At 37.1% G+C, this 15,796-nt stretch overlaps 1 protein-coding gene across 1 annotated transcript in view; it reads left to right on the forward strand.

Moving 5' to 3' along the window:
* The window catches only part of LOC124161598, a 516,681-nt gene that overhangs the window by 478,650 nt on the left and 22,235 nt on the right, over positions 1 to 15,796 (forward strand). Inside the window, exon 7 of the mRNA XM_046537983.1 lies at positions 1,226 to 1,379. Within this exon, the coding sequence (XP_046393939.1) occupies positions 1,226 to 1,379 (154 nt within the window). The remainder of the gene's footprint in view (positions 1 to 1,225; positions 1,380 to 15,796) is intronic.

Genomic DNA, 15,796 nt, shown 5'->3' on the forward strand with positions numbered 1-15,796 from the left:
TTTCCGATCCGCCCTAGCTGTATAGGTTAAAATGTGAATGCAACGCGGTGTATGTTGGGCAAACGGGGTGACAATTTCAATAACGGGCGAAAGAACACCAAGCCTGCCTGAGAAATAAAAAGACTAATTCAAAATTTACTATACATTCGTTAGATAACAGTCATCAAAATGATTTTGTTTTTGAAGTGCTTCATTTTGAACCTAAAGGATCTAGATTAGACGTTTTGGAACAGATGGAAATTTTGCAGCACGTACGTTCCAATGACAACATTGTAAACGAATTTTTTTATGACTCCCACTCCCCTCTTTTAAGCCTCCCACTCCTGAATTCCAGGGCTAATGACATGACGAACCCTTCGGCATCTCTCTCACCTGAACCCCCCCTCCATCTCCCTAAGGAAGCCTCCTCCCCTTAACTTTTTTCTACCGTATGACGAAGTCCTTTCCCCTGTCCTCTGTTGACCAATCCGTTCAACCTAGTTACCTTCCTCCCTCCCCCTCCTAGCCTGGTATAAAAGGATGTGATGGACCTCTGTACAGTTCACCTGATGATGACGTCTTACGTTGAAACCATGGTCGTAAATTTGCCAATAAATATTCATGTGAATGCACAAAGTTCTTCTTTTTAATTTTAATAGGTAATAAGACATTTGTTCTCACAAAACTTGTCATTTTCACATCCGATACTTATTTATAAGTAGATATTGGGGGGCATTTTTGCTCAGTTCATGAGAATATAATAACTCTGAATAATATTCTTGGTTGCCACTGCGATATTTATCGGAAAAAATAGTTGAAATTGCGAGAATGCGAGCTCGGAATGAGAGCAGGGGCTATTTTGTCGTCTCACAACCACGCATTCTCGCGTTCTTTTCGCGTTCGCATTCTCACCACGTGTTCTAGCCATTCACTGCTTTACTCGACGTATGTAATTTTGATTGCGCCATCGTACGTACGTGAGATGACGTGCCCCGTGTAAAACGGTCTTTAGCATCCAGTTAATTGGGCGATTTCGTTAGAGTTCAACACCCCTATTATGCGACGCAATTCGAAATGCGCTCTCGTACGTACGACACATTCTGCATGTGCATTGTGACCCGTGTAAAACGGCCGATTCGAGAAATATTCATTAAGACTGATTCGAGATCAGTCAGGAAGTAATTGGTGTGATGATGATGTTAAAATTGAAGCACATAACAGATGTTTATTATTTTTATTTTCGCAGATGGTTGGCTGATCTGGTCCGTTTTGTTTTTCGTCGTCTTTATCCTCTCCGCCGCTATCACGTCCTTGTTGCTAGTCTATGGTGCTTTCCGACGCAAGCCAGGCTATATGATTCCTTTCCTCGTCCTCCAAGGTGTCTTCGTCATCTACAAAAGGTGAGTATTGATAACACATTACAACTTATTTATCTTCTCCTTGTTTACAGGCAGCGGTGTTGTAAAATTTTCTCTTATAAAGAAAAACATTCACCTCTGTAACTAATAAATGTTCCCGTCGTCTCTTTCAACAGTCTATAATGCATTTGCACTTACGTATACTTCTTTTACAAGTAGTCGTTGATGCGGGCTATCAACAACTCTGGGTGATTAGAGCATTATACTTACAGTAAAGCCTATTATTAACCACTAAGAATAATAGCAAAAATGAATGAATACCGTGAGGGATTCTTTAAGCTAAGTCTGTAATCAGTGGTGCTGATACTGCGGTGCAGCGAAACATGTTGACTGCAATGAATCATTGATTTTGAATCGGATATTGCAAACTACAGCTAATTTTCGGTGATATTTTTTATGATATTTATTTCTTTCCGAAGTATTTCTAATGCAAATTATGAATCTGGCTTCAATAAAAATGGCTTAGTATTTGCCTACACCATTACTTTTTCTCTGTCATTTCCAGTTTGGAATTCTTACCGTCTTTTTTTGTCGTACTTGGTGCGGCTCCGGTGATGCTGGGTGAGATTGGCATAGAGAGCGTTTTGCGCCACACAATGGAAGAACTCTCGCCCCTCGTCCCCATTGGCTTGGTAGTAAGTCGTCATTATTCATCTTTTGCCGAACACTTTTATTAATAGAGACTTTAAGCGCAATCCGCGGGAGGTGTGTTATACTCTTTATTTAGGCTGGTTTGCAATAAAATAGCCCTAAATGCAAATTAGGATCTACTAAAAAATTAAATTTACAGCTTCAGGAAGTTTATAGAAATAAATAGCGTGTACTGGTTGGTATCTATCATAGTTATGCAGAAATATAAAAGCAAACTGTCGCGGACAGGATAATGAAATTAAGCAGAGCTGTTACTAAGCTCGTTTTTCATGAAGTTTACTTTTCAATTTCCATTTGCAAACACGTTATTTATCTTTCCGAGGAGTCTTATTTCACGATTCACGGTTAGGACTTTCATGATATAAGCATAAGTGCCTGAAAAAAATGTCCAAGACACGTCCGCGTGCAAAATTTCATGCTTAATTTTCACGTTAACCTCCTCAGTTAATATCCGCTCCATTTGCTAATTTTTTTTTTAACAGATCGGCATCAGCCCTTGACATCTGGCAGCGAAAGGAACTCCTACTTCACGATAGGATATTTCCTTTGTGAAGTTTTGGAGCATGGGCGTACCCAGCGAGGGGCAGCTGCCCCCCCCCCCCCCTAGAAGCAAAAATCATAGAAGCCTTTAAGAAAAATTGGTACTGAATTGAAACGAAAGAATTCAACAAGTGTTCTTTAAACCCATGAAAAATGATATGTATTAGTATAAGATATGTAACTAAAATGAAACTATTTTTTCAAGGAAATAAACTTATAAAATAATGTCACAATATGGTTTGCTCCCTCCCTAGACCAATGCTTGCCCTCCCCCTAGACCATGGCTTGCCCCCCCCCCCCCTAGATATTATCCTGGGTACGCCCTTGCTTTAGAGAACATGGTAAACGGATTAATAAGCTTGAAAGTTATACGTTTTTTGTCATTAATCCACAGGAATGATTAATCAAGAAGAATGTAGGCAAGCAACACGTTAACACAGCATGCCACACAACAATTTACGTAGGAACGTTAAGTTATAGGTGGATGCTATTCGCGAATCCGTTGACTGATGTTGGTAGAACCATCGCCGCAGCAAAGTTGAATGTTTTACGTGTTTGTAACTGTTTTGTTTTGTGAAAATGTAGTGATGATATCTTTTAGTGAAGTCTTTAGGCGTGTAAAATGCACTGATGTCTCCCTGTGACTGTGGCCTGGGAATCGTTCAATTCCGATCAAGTATGTACCCGAGTTATAATGGGGCCATGAACTAAAATTTATGTCGTGAAATAATTGCGTTTTTGCGTTGGCTTATGGGGAGGGGAGTATCAAAAACTCACAATGTAACGTTTAAAATAACGCATTAAGTCACTGTATTACATTAAGAATGTGAAAATCTGTGGAAAATCTTCAGGGCCTCCAAACGGCTTTTCACTGGGCTTTCACGGATGACGTCACGAGTCATCTCTCCGTAGCCTTGCCGCTAGAGAGACTGCACGTGTAAGGCCGACAAAAGCTGTAACACAATGGATTTTTGCTGAGTTCACGCGAGATATTATCACGAAGATTGTTATATGTTATAGGTGATTCCGATGATCTACCTGCATTGGACGTTTTTACCCCTCACGATTTTTTAAGAAAAAGCGATAGATAAGATAAGCGAAAGCGAAGAGTTTGCTCACCGTCGGTGGATATGTTAATTGTTCCTTTTACGAGCTGCAAAAACAATTAATGTTATGCAAAGAGAAGTAGCAAAGATTAATAGTTCAATGTAGCCCTATATTGTTACAGTAACTTCCAATTCAAACATCACCACTTACAGAACAGCTCGGGAGAACAATAGCGAATCAGTCGTGGGGTAAGTGAAGCGGGAGGGAAATAAATGCATAGTGAATATGCGAGTTTGACCCGATACCAAAATTAGGAGCGATTCCTTCTCAGTATCGCTGAAAATACACGAAAAAGAGGAGAAAATTGAACTGCTCTGATTGCGCAGCGCCATCTTGAAGTTCTGAATATATAAATAGCTACTTAACATTAGATTCCTAATGAGATCTTTTATTTCGTTTGTTTGAATACCATACGAAGTTAATGCTTATGTGGAGTAATAAGGCAAATGGACCTCAATTAAAAAGCAAATGTAAACTTAATTACCTGTTACTTCTCCTGAACCGGTTTTTCTACTGATCTGTTTTACTGACCCTATCAATAAGTTACAAAATCTAATAATGTTTTTCAGAATATGCTCTCTGTTCGTGGGAATAACGAACTACTGCCGATACGGAAATGTAAACTTCGACATGTATCCCCAATGTGAATGCTGAGAACCTTAATGGCAAAAACCGGTTCACCGGTTTGAATTTTTTCTCAAAAAAGAACGGGCCTGCCGAAATGCCCTCGAGAAAACTGCCCAGCCCTCCATACAAGTGCGAAAGGATTTTTTATAATGAATATTCTTGTGACACATTTTTCTCATACCCACAGATTTACTGGAGTTACATCAATGGACGCTGCTGCGAGTATTTGAAAACGCCGAGGGTAGCGGATGGACGCCGATAGCCACGCGAGTCGCGACTGGGCCGTGTGCTATTTCAATGGCGTCGCTAGCGAGTCACGGCTTACAAATAGAATTACAGCTAACCCATGACAGTGGAGTGAATCGAAATGAAACCAGTCCTCAAGTTTTATTTCGATTCACTCCATAAATCATTGCATGGCGATTCGAAGAACGGAATCCCATTGGTGTAATGGCGACAGAGAGAGACGGGGACCCGCTGGTCATTGTTCAAAGAGTGAGAGGAGAACATTTCCAAATTTCAGCTAAAGTAAATCAGCTTAGTAAATATATTCCTGCTTTTATCGGAGTGACGAATGAGTCATAACGTTAAAATGTGCATTTATTTGTGTGTTTATTTTAAAAATTGATTCATTTTTCGTGTTTTATGTTTTAAACTTACTGAAAAATACACGACCAACATGTTAGTTTCAGTCAGGGAAAAATTATTGACTTGTAGGTACTTTGTGACGCCGTACTATTCGTACTTAAAAATATAAAATTTGCATATTAAAAACTGAAATGTTTTCAAGCGTATGGGTAAAAATTTGAAAATTTCATCCATCACTATTATTATATATAGATTTCTTGTTTTTTTTTAATGTAAAAACGACGTTGTAACATGCTTAAACTATTTATCAGACTTCGTAGCTATAGATTTATTTATTTCTCACACTTTAGGTAGTTAATTTTTATCGTTAGCAGCTAATACTCATTTTTTTAATGAAAAAAATTTCAGCTGATATTCCTAATTATCTCTATCGTCTCAGACTCAATCTTTTGGAAGTTCATTTCATCGCATATGAAAAGAGAAACTTTGTTATATTCCACTAATAAATTTTCGGGTACTTGAATATAAATTGGTTTATTTTCAGTTATCTGAGATATGCCTATATGAATAATTATAACTATTTTTATTTTCATTTGCAATTTATGCCAATTTCATATCCCAAACCCGAATTTCGCAAAAGTGCCCCTGGTGAGGGCAAAGGTCACTTGGGAAGGGCCATTCAATGATTTTGAACTAGCGGTGATGCGTGAAAAAAATTAAATGCTTCCAAAGGTTGAAATTTCTCCACATTTCGGGTGTGCTCTTTGCTTTCGTTTGAATATTTGAGAAAAGACGAAAACAAATGCGTGGAAATGCGTCCCCGTTTTCTCCCGATGATAGGTACTCAATTGTGGCCGACGGCGTCGTGTTGTGGTGGTCGCATCCCTTGTAGAGGTGATGGAGTGAAAAACATGGAGACACGAGTCAACTTCAAGGGGAAACCTGTGTGTTTGTAGCGGAGCATGAGCGACGCTCGATCGAGCTCGCTGGCAATAAGATGCAATGCTGGTCTGCAATAGGACCCTATTCGTAGCATAGACGCCACTTCCAATCTGAACCAAGAGTGTATATCCTGTGCCAAAAAGACATCTCATTTGTAAGGAGCTAATTTCTTGAATTTGAATTTCTAATTTACTTCCTCTATTCTCGTTCTTTCAAAGTTAATGAGGAAGCATGAATCAGCCCTTAAACTTTTTTATCATGTTACACTAGCAGTATAAAATTGCTATTTGCTCAATTTTGAGTTGTTTTTAGGCAGGTAGTTGAATGTATTTCATGTATCTAAGTGTATACAGAATTACTCCGCGGAATGTTCGCCCAATTTGTGCATTGCGGGTGACTCCGTAAAAGTTATAACCGTGGCTAGTCCCGGTATTATCAAAACAATTAAGGTAGTTTTGATTTTATCACTACGAATTTATAACGGAAAACATGTGTATAACTTCTTAATATTGGGCAATCATCCATGAAATATTGTGAAAAATTATTTACAGACTTTTTCTAACAGTGGTGCGAATTTGGGGAGCTACCGACGAAATGACTATGTCATGTATGTTTCGGTTTAAATTATCCACAATAAATTACTGTTTCATAATATGTTTTGGCTTTTGCTTTACAATTTTCCAAATTTGGTGAGTATCCGTCGCAAAAAAAATCATGGAAGTTATAATATGTGCTTCTTTTCATGTGTCAGGTATTTGAAATTCATGATTTATAGCGAGATGAAAGTGTAAAATACTTATATTGGATAAAGGTACAGAGAAATGAAATTCGATAAAAAATTATACCTTGGGGCGGACTAAATTCGGTTAAAATTCAGTTGAGCCTTTGTTTGCAATTAGGCGCTTAATTGAGATGCTTGGTTTTTGAGATTTTGAAATTCTGAATTCATTAGGGAAGAAGGTGTGAATTACTTATCAAGTATTCTGTACCCAACGATGATATTCGATAAAAAATTATATTTAGATAATAATTTACTTCGGTTAAAACATGAGAGCGTCCTTCGAAAATTATCTGGTCGAATGAAATGAGTGAGATTTTGGAAATTCTGGATATACACGGGAAAAAAATTCCGAAATACAGCTTTATATGTCGGTGTTGTCAAACTGTTATAAAAAATCTGTGAGCGTCTGGTGAAAAGTGAACGCCTTGATGGGAGTAATTGTTGAAATTCGGTATTTGTTCAAGAAGGAAATATGAAGCATTATCTGTTCATCACCTCTGAAGTATTATCTGTTCACCGATGAAATTAGAATTAAAATCATAGTTCGGTGAGTTCTGAATTCGTTTGAAAATTCATGCGATTGTTTTTTAAAATCCGGAACGTTTAACGGAAATAATGCATTCATAACCTATTGTGTTCGGGCCTTAACAGCCTTTCAATTCCCCATTCTTTTAAGTTGAATTTCCTTGCTTTCTTCCTTTTTCCCGCCTGCCTTGGTTTTTGTCTTGGTTTCTTTAGTTCTTTCTTGCGAGAGGGCACTACAAGTTCATGGACAGAGCTCATACACGCCTGCACCAAACGCATTCATCTCGCCGAAGCTCAGGCGAGGACGACTTCGCCTTTCTCTCGTCGACGGGGGGACGGACACCACGGTAGCCAAGGTAAGCCGGGAATTCTCTTATCTCATTTCTTTTACTCTCCATCATTTCTTCCTTTCTTCACCGTATGGATTCCTGTCCCTCATTTTTTTCTTTTTTAATGTCGTTGTAAACGTAAGCCTAAGTTCCGGCCCTGCATTAATAGCATTTCGGGCGGGACACAACGGCATAACAAGTGTTTTGCTATAACGGCATAACGGCGTGACATAATAAGTGTTTTGCTCTCATAGATTAAGTTTAGTTTAACATATTAAATCGTTGAAAATTTGGAGGGCATTCGTTAATTGAAATCTTTGAACGAGCGAAATTTTCGAAACTCTGGTAAATTTTCGTGTTCTTGAATAAAAAATTTAAAAATATATATAGTGGCGTTTTCTAACTGTGATGCAAATTTGAGATTCGTCCGACGACAAAAGTAATGCAAGGTGTGAGAGATTGTAGAAATCGCTGATTTTCAGGGGAAGTAAGTGCAAAATAACTCCCGAGAATCGTATGCTCAACAACGAAATTTGGATAGCATATGTATTTCATCGAGTTCCACTTTTGGTGCAAATTTTGTTGAACATGCTTGCTTAAGTAAATAATTTATGTCAAAAATATTTTTGTTTCGGTAAAAATCGGGTTCAGGAAGTGTATGGGAATAAATTCTGATGAGTTGTGTGTTCATCTGTGAAATTAGGGAATAATTTGTATTTTGTGCTAGTTCCAACTACGAGGATTGCTCAATAAGTCCTTAGCATTTCAGATAGAATGCACTCTTAATACGAAAAATTAATTTTTCCTAGAAAGCAGCACTCTTGACTAGACAGCTGTTAGAGTTTCGCCATAGTTTCGCCGTATTTATGCCATAGTTTCATTGTTGCTGTCAATTTTAGTGAACAAATTTTATTTGTTTAGAAAATGGATGAAAGTGAATTTTATGTGGTGATCAAACAGTGGTTTTTAAAAGAGTTAACGCCAAAAGAAATCAAAGCTGAGCTGCATGAAGTTCATGCCACATCTGCTCTTGTGCCTGCAGCTATTTACAATTTGGTAAATGAATTTAAACGTGGCCGTACATCCAAAAAAATGGACATCGTTCCGGGTGCCCTGTGGAAGTATCTACCCCCGAAATGATTGACTAAGTCCACAATTTGGTTTTAAGTAACACACAAATCAAAGTGTTTGATTTAGTTGAGGCCACAGGCATATCGCAACACACTATCGCTTTTATTTTGCACGAAAAATTGGGTGTGAAAAAAATCTCGGCAATATGGCTGCCGAAATCGTGCGGTCCACTCCGAGGCTGTAAAGGCGCCTCTCCGCCGCAGTCCTATGGATTTTCCTCATCAATCTGTTGATGAAATATGGATTCATCCCTGCACTACAGGGACAAACAAATCCGAAACAATGGAATTCTGAATGTGAATAGGCAGAGTAGGCGAAGATTGTGAAATGGGGCGGTCAGATCACGGCAACGACATTTTGGGATACATGCGGGATAATCTACATCGATTACTTAAAAAAAGAGAAAAGCGATAACAGGAGAGTATAAAGCCTCGTTATTGGACCGGTTGTTGGTAGAAACCGTATACACATTATGTGGCCCCCGAATACTTTTTCTCATTTCACAACTTGAATAAATGGCTTGGTGGTCGAAGTTTTTCGTCTAAGGAGTAGGTCATAGCCCAAAATAATGTTTATTTTGAGGTAATTTTACATTCTACTTTTTAGACCGCTTAAAATGCTTGGAAAAATGCCAATAAAACTTTACAGAGCTGAAAGAGGGCTTGAGTTGAAAAATAAAAAAAATGACCCAAATGAATTTTATTTCTACCTTTTCCTCAAGACTTATTGAACGACCCTCGCACATTGCAAATTTGGTGCACATCCGTGGATTGATGATTTAAATATTTAGTGTGAGATAATCGTAAATATCGCAAATATATATTTCCACAGGAAGCAAATAAGTATAAAGTTTTCCGTATTGTGTAATCATTTGTTCAGCATATTGAAATTCAGAATCTCAAAGGGAATAAAGTGTGAATCACATCTAAAGTATGGTTTAGTCATTAATGTACTTTGAAAAGAGATATTATTTGGTTAGGTCTAACTTCGGTACATACTTGGTGAATAATAACCGTGGAAAAATAGTATATTAAGTGAAACCTTTGATCTGTTGAATCACTGATAGGCTGGATCTGAATTGCAAAAATTCCATATTTTTCGCTGTTCTACATTCGGTGAAAATTTGGTGGGTATCTAAGCAATGAGAGGGCAATTTTTGGCATTACTGTTCGAGTGTGACATTTTTTAAATTAGAAAACTGTCACGGGAAGATAGTTTAAAAAACTTTTTTAATGTTGTGCGCTCATTAATGAAATTTGGAATGAATTATATTTTGAGCTAGTTCTAACTTTGGATCCATTTTGATGCCTATCCGCAAATATTGTATATTGGAATCTTTAATTTGTTAAAGTCATGAAAGTTTTGATTTCCACGAGAAGACGCACGCCAATATTACTTCTGAAATAATGGGCGATCCACGACAGAATTCTGTAAAAAATTATGCTTCGGTAGTGGAATTTTTTTAAACTCTCAGTGTGATTTTATTTATCAAAAATGTTTTGCCTTAAACATTTGAGTGTGATGGAATGACACTCCGAAGTCAATATGTGTGATTCATTTAGAGCAACTTCATTTTTAAATTTGAAAATTTTACCGGGAGTATAAATAACATAAAAGTATTCTGTATCTTAGAAATTTGGTACGAAATTGTAAAGCAATTGTGTTCTAACTTAGATGTAAGTTTTATGAGCGTTTGTCCAAGAGTTCATTGTCAAGTGAAAATGAGAAGCGATCAATCTTCAAACCCGGGATTTTAAATAGGAAAAGAGTGTGAATTAATTCTAATGTATTCTTTGCTGATCTTTGAAATTTCGTATGAAAATGTATTCCAGAAAGTCTTTCTATTTTCCCATTGTATGAACATACTTCTTTGTATTTTTCGGCGTATTTTTTAATCTATAAAAGTTTCCATCCAGATACATTTCGGATTGTTTTCTAAGCACAAAAACTTTCGGATTTTTTTCTGCTGTTCTCTTTGGTTTGTTTTCCGAGTATGAAACATTACGATTTTATCTTTTAAGGAATGCTCTCGAAACAAAACAAATTTCCTTGCTCTTTGCACCATTTTGTGAATGCATATGCTTGTAATTTTTTCTTTTACGGCGAAACTTATTCCAAATTCTTTTCATCCTGATCGATTTATTTGCTCTCCGGACTAATTACAAGAAAATAAATATCCATTTTCCATTTTTACCGTGTTTTTAATCATACATACATACGGATCAATTGTTTTATGTCGGGACACTTTTCCAAATGTCCGCAAACTTTCAAATCAATGTCTATTTCAACGTGTTTGTAATCTAAAATATAATTCATCGAGGTCGATTTTCTTTTTTTTTTCTCGGACCATTTTAAGTTCATAACCTCCCGATTTTACTTAATCAGCGTGTTTCTCAATCTAAATTATGCTAGAATTTTTAATCTCCACAAATGATATGTTTCAATGATATTCAAAGAAAGTATGCGTACTTCAATTAAATTTGGCAAATTAATTCATTCTGAGATTTCAGTTCAGTCAGTGGTACTAATTTCGAGTGATAACTTATATGATAAGTGAAATTTGGAAAGTATGAGATAGTTGAAATTTCGCATCCCCACGGGACGAATCATTGAATAAAATCTGCGATAATACGAGGGAGTGGAACCGGTGCATAAGATTCGCGAAAAACTAATTCTTAATTCTTATTCTGTAGGCTAAAACGATTAACTAATGGAAACATAATCACAGATACACAAGTAATGTATATTCCACAAATATTTTAATGGTCTGACCCAGTTTTTGATACTATACACTATGCCATTCTCAAACCTGGGTCATACCATAAAGACTTTGTGGAACATACAGTATTAGCGTATCTGTGATTATGTTTCCTGTCACACAGTTTATTTATTATTATTTATTTATGTCACACAAAAAACAGCTCTAAGGCCTTTACATTGGGCTTATAAACAAAATAAATTATATAAATATAATAATGAACATGTAAAAAAAATAATATCATAAATAACAATCATTTTCAGCTTATGCAACAGATACAAAAGGTCAGTGTCAGAAAGATAGACTTTTCACTTGGTTATTAAAATTAGAGCGGGAGGCGAAGATGTCAAGAGAGGAAGAAGTATTGGAGACTGAATTGAAAATAGAAGGTAGGCGGGAAAAGAGGGATCGTTGAGATATTGCCAGACGGAAATTGGGCTGGTGTAGAAGTTCAGTATTGCGGGTTTTTCGAGCAGGAATGCGAAGTGAAAAGAAGGATAGGAGATCACTGGATCTGAAGGACCCATTTAAGATGCGGTAAATAAATTTGATGTCTATTGTCAATCTGCGGTGGCTGGGGTGTAATAATCCAAGTGAATGAAGTATTTCGGCACGTGAAGAGAAACTGAGGTGGGGTATGCGATGTCGAACTATTGCTGAGAAGAAATTGAGTGGACGGTTGATTAATTTTAGTGTGGTGGGAGAAGCAGTTGACTAAATGGGGGAGCATTATTCAAGGGTGGGTTGCACACATCCAATGAAGACTGATTTTAAGGCACTCGGTTCGGATATCTCGCTCAGACGATATAGGGTCCCAACCACTGCCAAAGCCTTGTTAACAACGGTTTTAATATGTTCGTAAAAGGTTAACTTTTGGTCAAAAGTGACGCCTAAATCGGAGTGGGATAAGACAGAGGGAATGGGTTGATTATTTAGAGTATAAGTGGAGGTGATAGTGCTCTTCTTCAGCGAGAAAGACATCGCAGTAGATTTTCCAGGATTCACACACGACTGCCATTTATTGCACCGTTTCTCTAGCGATTGAAGAGCAGTTTGTAAAACCAGGGAATCAGCCGCGGTGTTAGCCCTTTTAAATATTTTACTGTCGTCGGCATAGAGGAGAACACCACAACTAGAGGGAAGAATGTCATCAACAATGTCGTCAACGTAAAGAGCAAACAGAAGTGGGCCTAATACACTGCCTTGAGGCACGCCAGAAGAAACGGGTAAGTAATTCGACGAAAAACCTTCTATTAGAACTCTTTGGCAGCGGGAACTCAGGAAATTAGAGATTAAACATAAGAGAGTGCCATGGATATTAAAACGCGACTGGAGTTTGTGGATGAGGAGGGTATGATTGACAGAATCAAAAGCTTTAGAAAAGTCAATGTAACAGACGTCCAGCTGGGAATGTGGTGTTCCACCATACACCCTTCAGTTGGTCTTACTAAAGAACTGATTCCGGTAAGCTTTGCAGAAAACTGAAATTTTTCTTCGCAGAGCATACATTTGATTGTATCCCGAAGAAGAGTCCCTGGGCAGAAGAAATTCCTGTCTGTGTTATTTGCATAGGACTATGGACTTTCGTTGAATTCTGAATCACTCTTAAAAATCAGCGCATAGTACTCCTTTTGTGTGGTGTCTACTCCTCCTGGCTTATTCCACCAAAAGCGTCTCCACGCATATTCTCTCAATTCATCCCCGAATATTCTTTTCATTGTGGAACACAAATTGTCGATATGCCCGCTTTTCTGCTGGATTCACGAGCTTAACGGAGTGTTTGACAACACCGTCGAGATAGCCCAGATTGACTAGCCCAATATAACTTAACACTTGAGAAATTTAAATTTTGTTTTTTTTTCTACATCCATGAATGTTAGAAACATCTAAAGTATAACGAGTTATTGAATGATATTGGAAATATTTTTGTCTTTTAGCAGTTGTAAAATTTTCGGGAGCTAAGGGTTTGTTTTCGCAAAAAGTGAAATTTTTGACGCGCGAGATATTTAATTTGGTTTTGCCCGAGATGTGTGTTTAAAAACCTATTAAAATATATCGAGCTTATGAGTGAAGTTTGGTGTTAAATTGTTTGGTGAAATTTGTGTGGTTGAAGTAGTATGCCAAAAGTGAGATTATCGACGCGTGATATTTTCATATTTTTCTTTTCTACCGTAAGAATATGCTGAAAAAATACTTGAATTAAATGTTTCGTAACATGAGTTTATCAATGAAATTTTTTATTTTATTACCATAATTTAAAAACTAAAACAGTGGTTATATTCCGTTTTTTTAAAGTTAAAAAAATTATACCGTAACTAAAATTTTCAACGCATGAGGTTTTTATATTTTGGTTTAGTGCAGGAATGTTTGAATGTAATCGTAGGTATCACGACTTAATCCATGAAATCTGTTTTTGTTTTATTTGCATTCGGAGCGTTCTGAGTGTGGTAAAAGTGTCGTGTATGTGAGTGGAGAAACTACGCGAGCGTTTTTTAAATTTTGATTTCTCAGGGGAGAATTTTTGAAAAATTTACTTAAGTATAACGATCTCTTCAAGAAAAATTTGGATTTAAGTTATCATTTGCAGGTTACGCACAGAGGTGAGAATTTCGTATCTCAATTTTTAGAGTTTATACCATGAGTGAAATTTTCGAAAATTGATATACTTTATTTTGCCAGGGAGAAATTTTTGGATTAGTTTAACACACCAAGCTCAGCAATAGAATTTGATGTTTAATTATCATTAGGAGATTGATATATTTGACGGTGGCAAACTTTTGATGCGTTAATTTTGAGATGATATACGTACATTATAAAAATATTTCGTAATATATTCATTGAAATATTCCACTCTTAAAATTATTTAATTTATATTTTAGCGGAAAAAATGATTTGGCTTTCCACAGGAAGAGGTGTTGAATAATTTCTAACTTATATGGAGCTCAGTGTGAATGTTTGGCTCTTATGGTGCTTAAATTGTCATTTTGCATTAGCAGATATGTTAAAAGAATATCAAAAGAGCAACGTGCTCACCAAAGGCATGCCGTTTATGTGTTTCATTTGTCGTGTTCCAACGGTGATAAAATTTTCGTGCGTTAAATTTGATAGGGGAAACCATAATAAATATTCCACGTGTGAGATTTTAAATTTTTATATTTGTGGGAAAAATGATTTAATGTCATTTAGAGTTAAAGAGCTCATCAATCAAATCAAATTCGGTATGCATAATCATTTGCATTGTTAAAAATGTGGAAAACATTTCGCAGGTTAAAGTTGAATGTTTATACCATGTGTGAAATTTTCGTTGAGAGAGGTACTTTAATTTTGGTTATCCACGGTAAAGGTTTTTGAATTACTACTTCTGGTCATGGTATCAACTCACAACACAAATGATAATTGAACGCAACATTTCATTAATGAACTCTTTACGCTGTACATGTTATTCTAAATTCTTCCTGTGGAAAACCAAAGTTTAAATATATGGAATGGATTCGTGGAATTTGATACATACAGATAATCGCGAATTTCTAAAATTTCATTCATTATGAACGATTTGAAGAATCGAATCGTAGTCCTGAATCAAACCACGATAACCGAATCATTAAATAGTAATCGAAACTCCCACCTCTACTACGCACGAGACCAGCGACTTTACTATATTCCATCCCCTACCCTATAAACCTATCCTGATGTGCCATGACTCAAAAACCAACATGAAAGACGCAAGCGGTAGACAGCGTAAGGCAGGGAACTTATTTCATCAGTGGCATAACTATGGGAGGGAATGAGGGGGATAGATCCCCCCAAAGCCTCAGATAAATTAAAAAATATTTAAAACTATCGTCTATATTTCAGCTTAGTAAAACCACTTGTCTGCTTCCACACACTTTTATTTAAACCGACCATGGTTTCGGCAACTCGTACCACTATAAAAAGGCTGTCACCCAAGGCTCTGTACCTTGATAATGGCACGAGTTGCCGAAACCATGGTCGGTTTTAATAAAAGTGTGTGGAAGCAGACAAGTGGTTTTACTAAACTGAATATCAAAGATTTCCACCGTATGACGCCGGACACTGTATCTTTTATTGTCTAGTTTTGACATATAATAACCACCCCAGGCCCTCCCATCCTCCGCAAAGCATATCCCTAGTTACGCCACTGAATTAATAAAATAATGCAAAGAAAAAGAGTGTGAGTGCGCATTTCGACTCTTGATTTCTCGGCCGCCCCCACATCCCTTCCACCGTTTTTCCTCGCCTTCCGACTGGCGTCCCCTGCCGGTGGGTGGAGGGGACCGTATCACATTCGCTCTCCTCAGGCCATATCATATTTCGTCCTCGCCCATAAAACGGTCTTCCTTCTCCTCTGCTGTTTGCTTTGAGTTTTGCTTTGGAAGGCGCTGCGCATCGCATGAGATAT

The sequence above is a fragment of the Ischnura elegans genome, chromosome 6 (genome assembly GCF_921293095.1).
Source record: "Ischnura elegans chromosome 6, ioIscEleg1.1, whole genome shotgun sequence".
Lineage (NCBI taxonomy): Eukaryota > Metazoa > Arthropoda > Insecta > Odonata > Coenagrionidae > Ischnura > Ischnura elegans.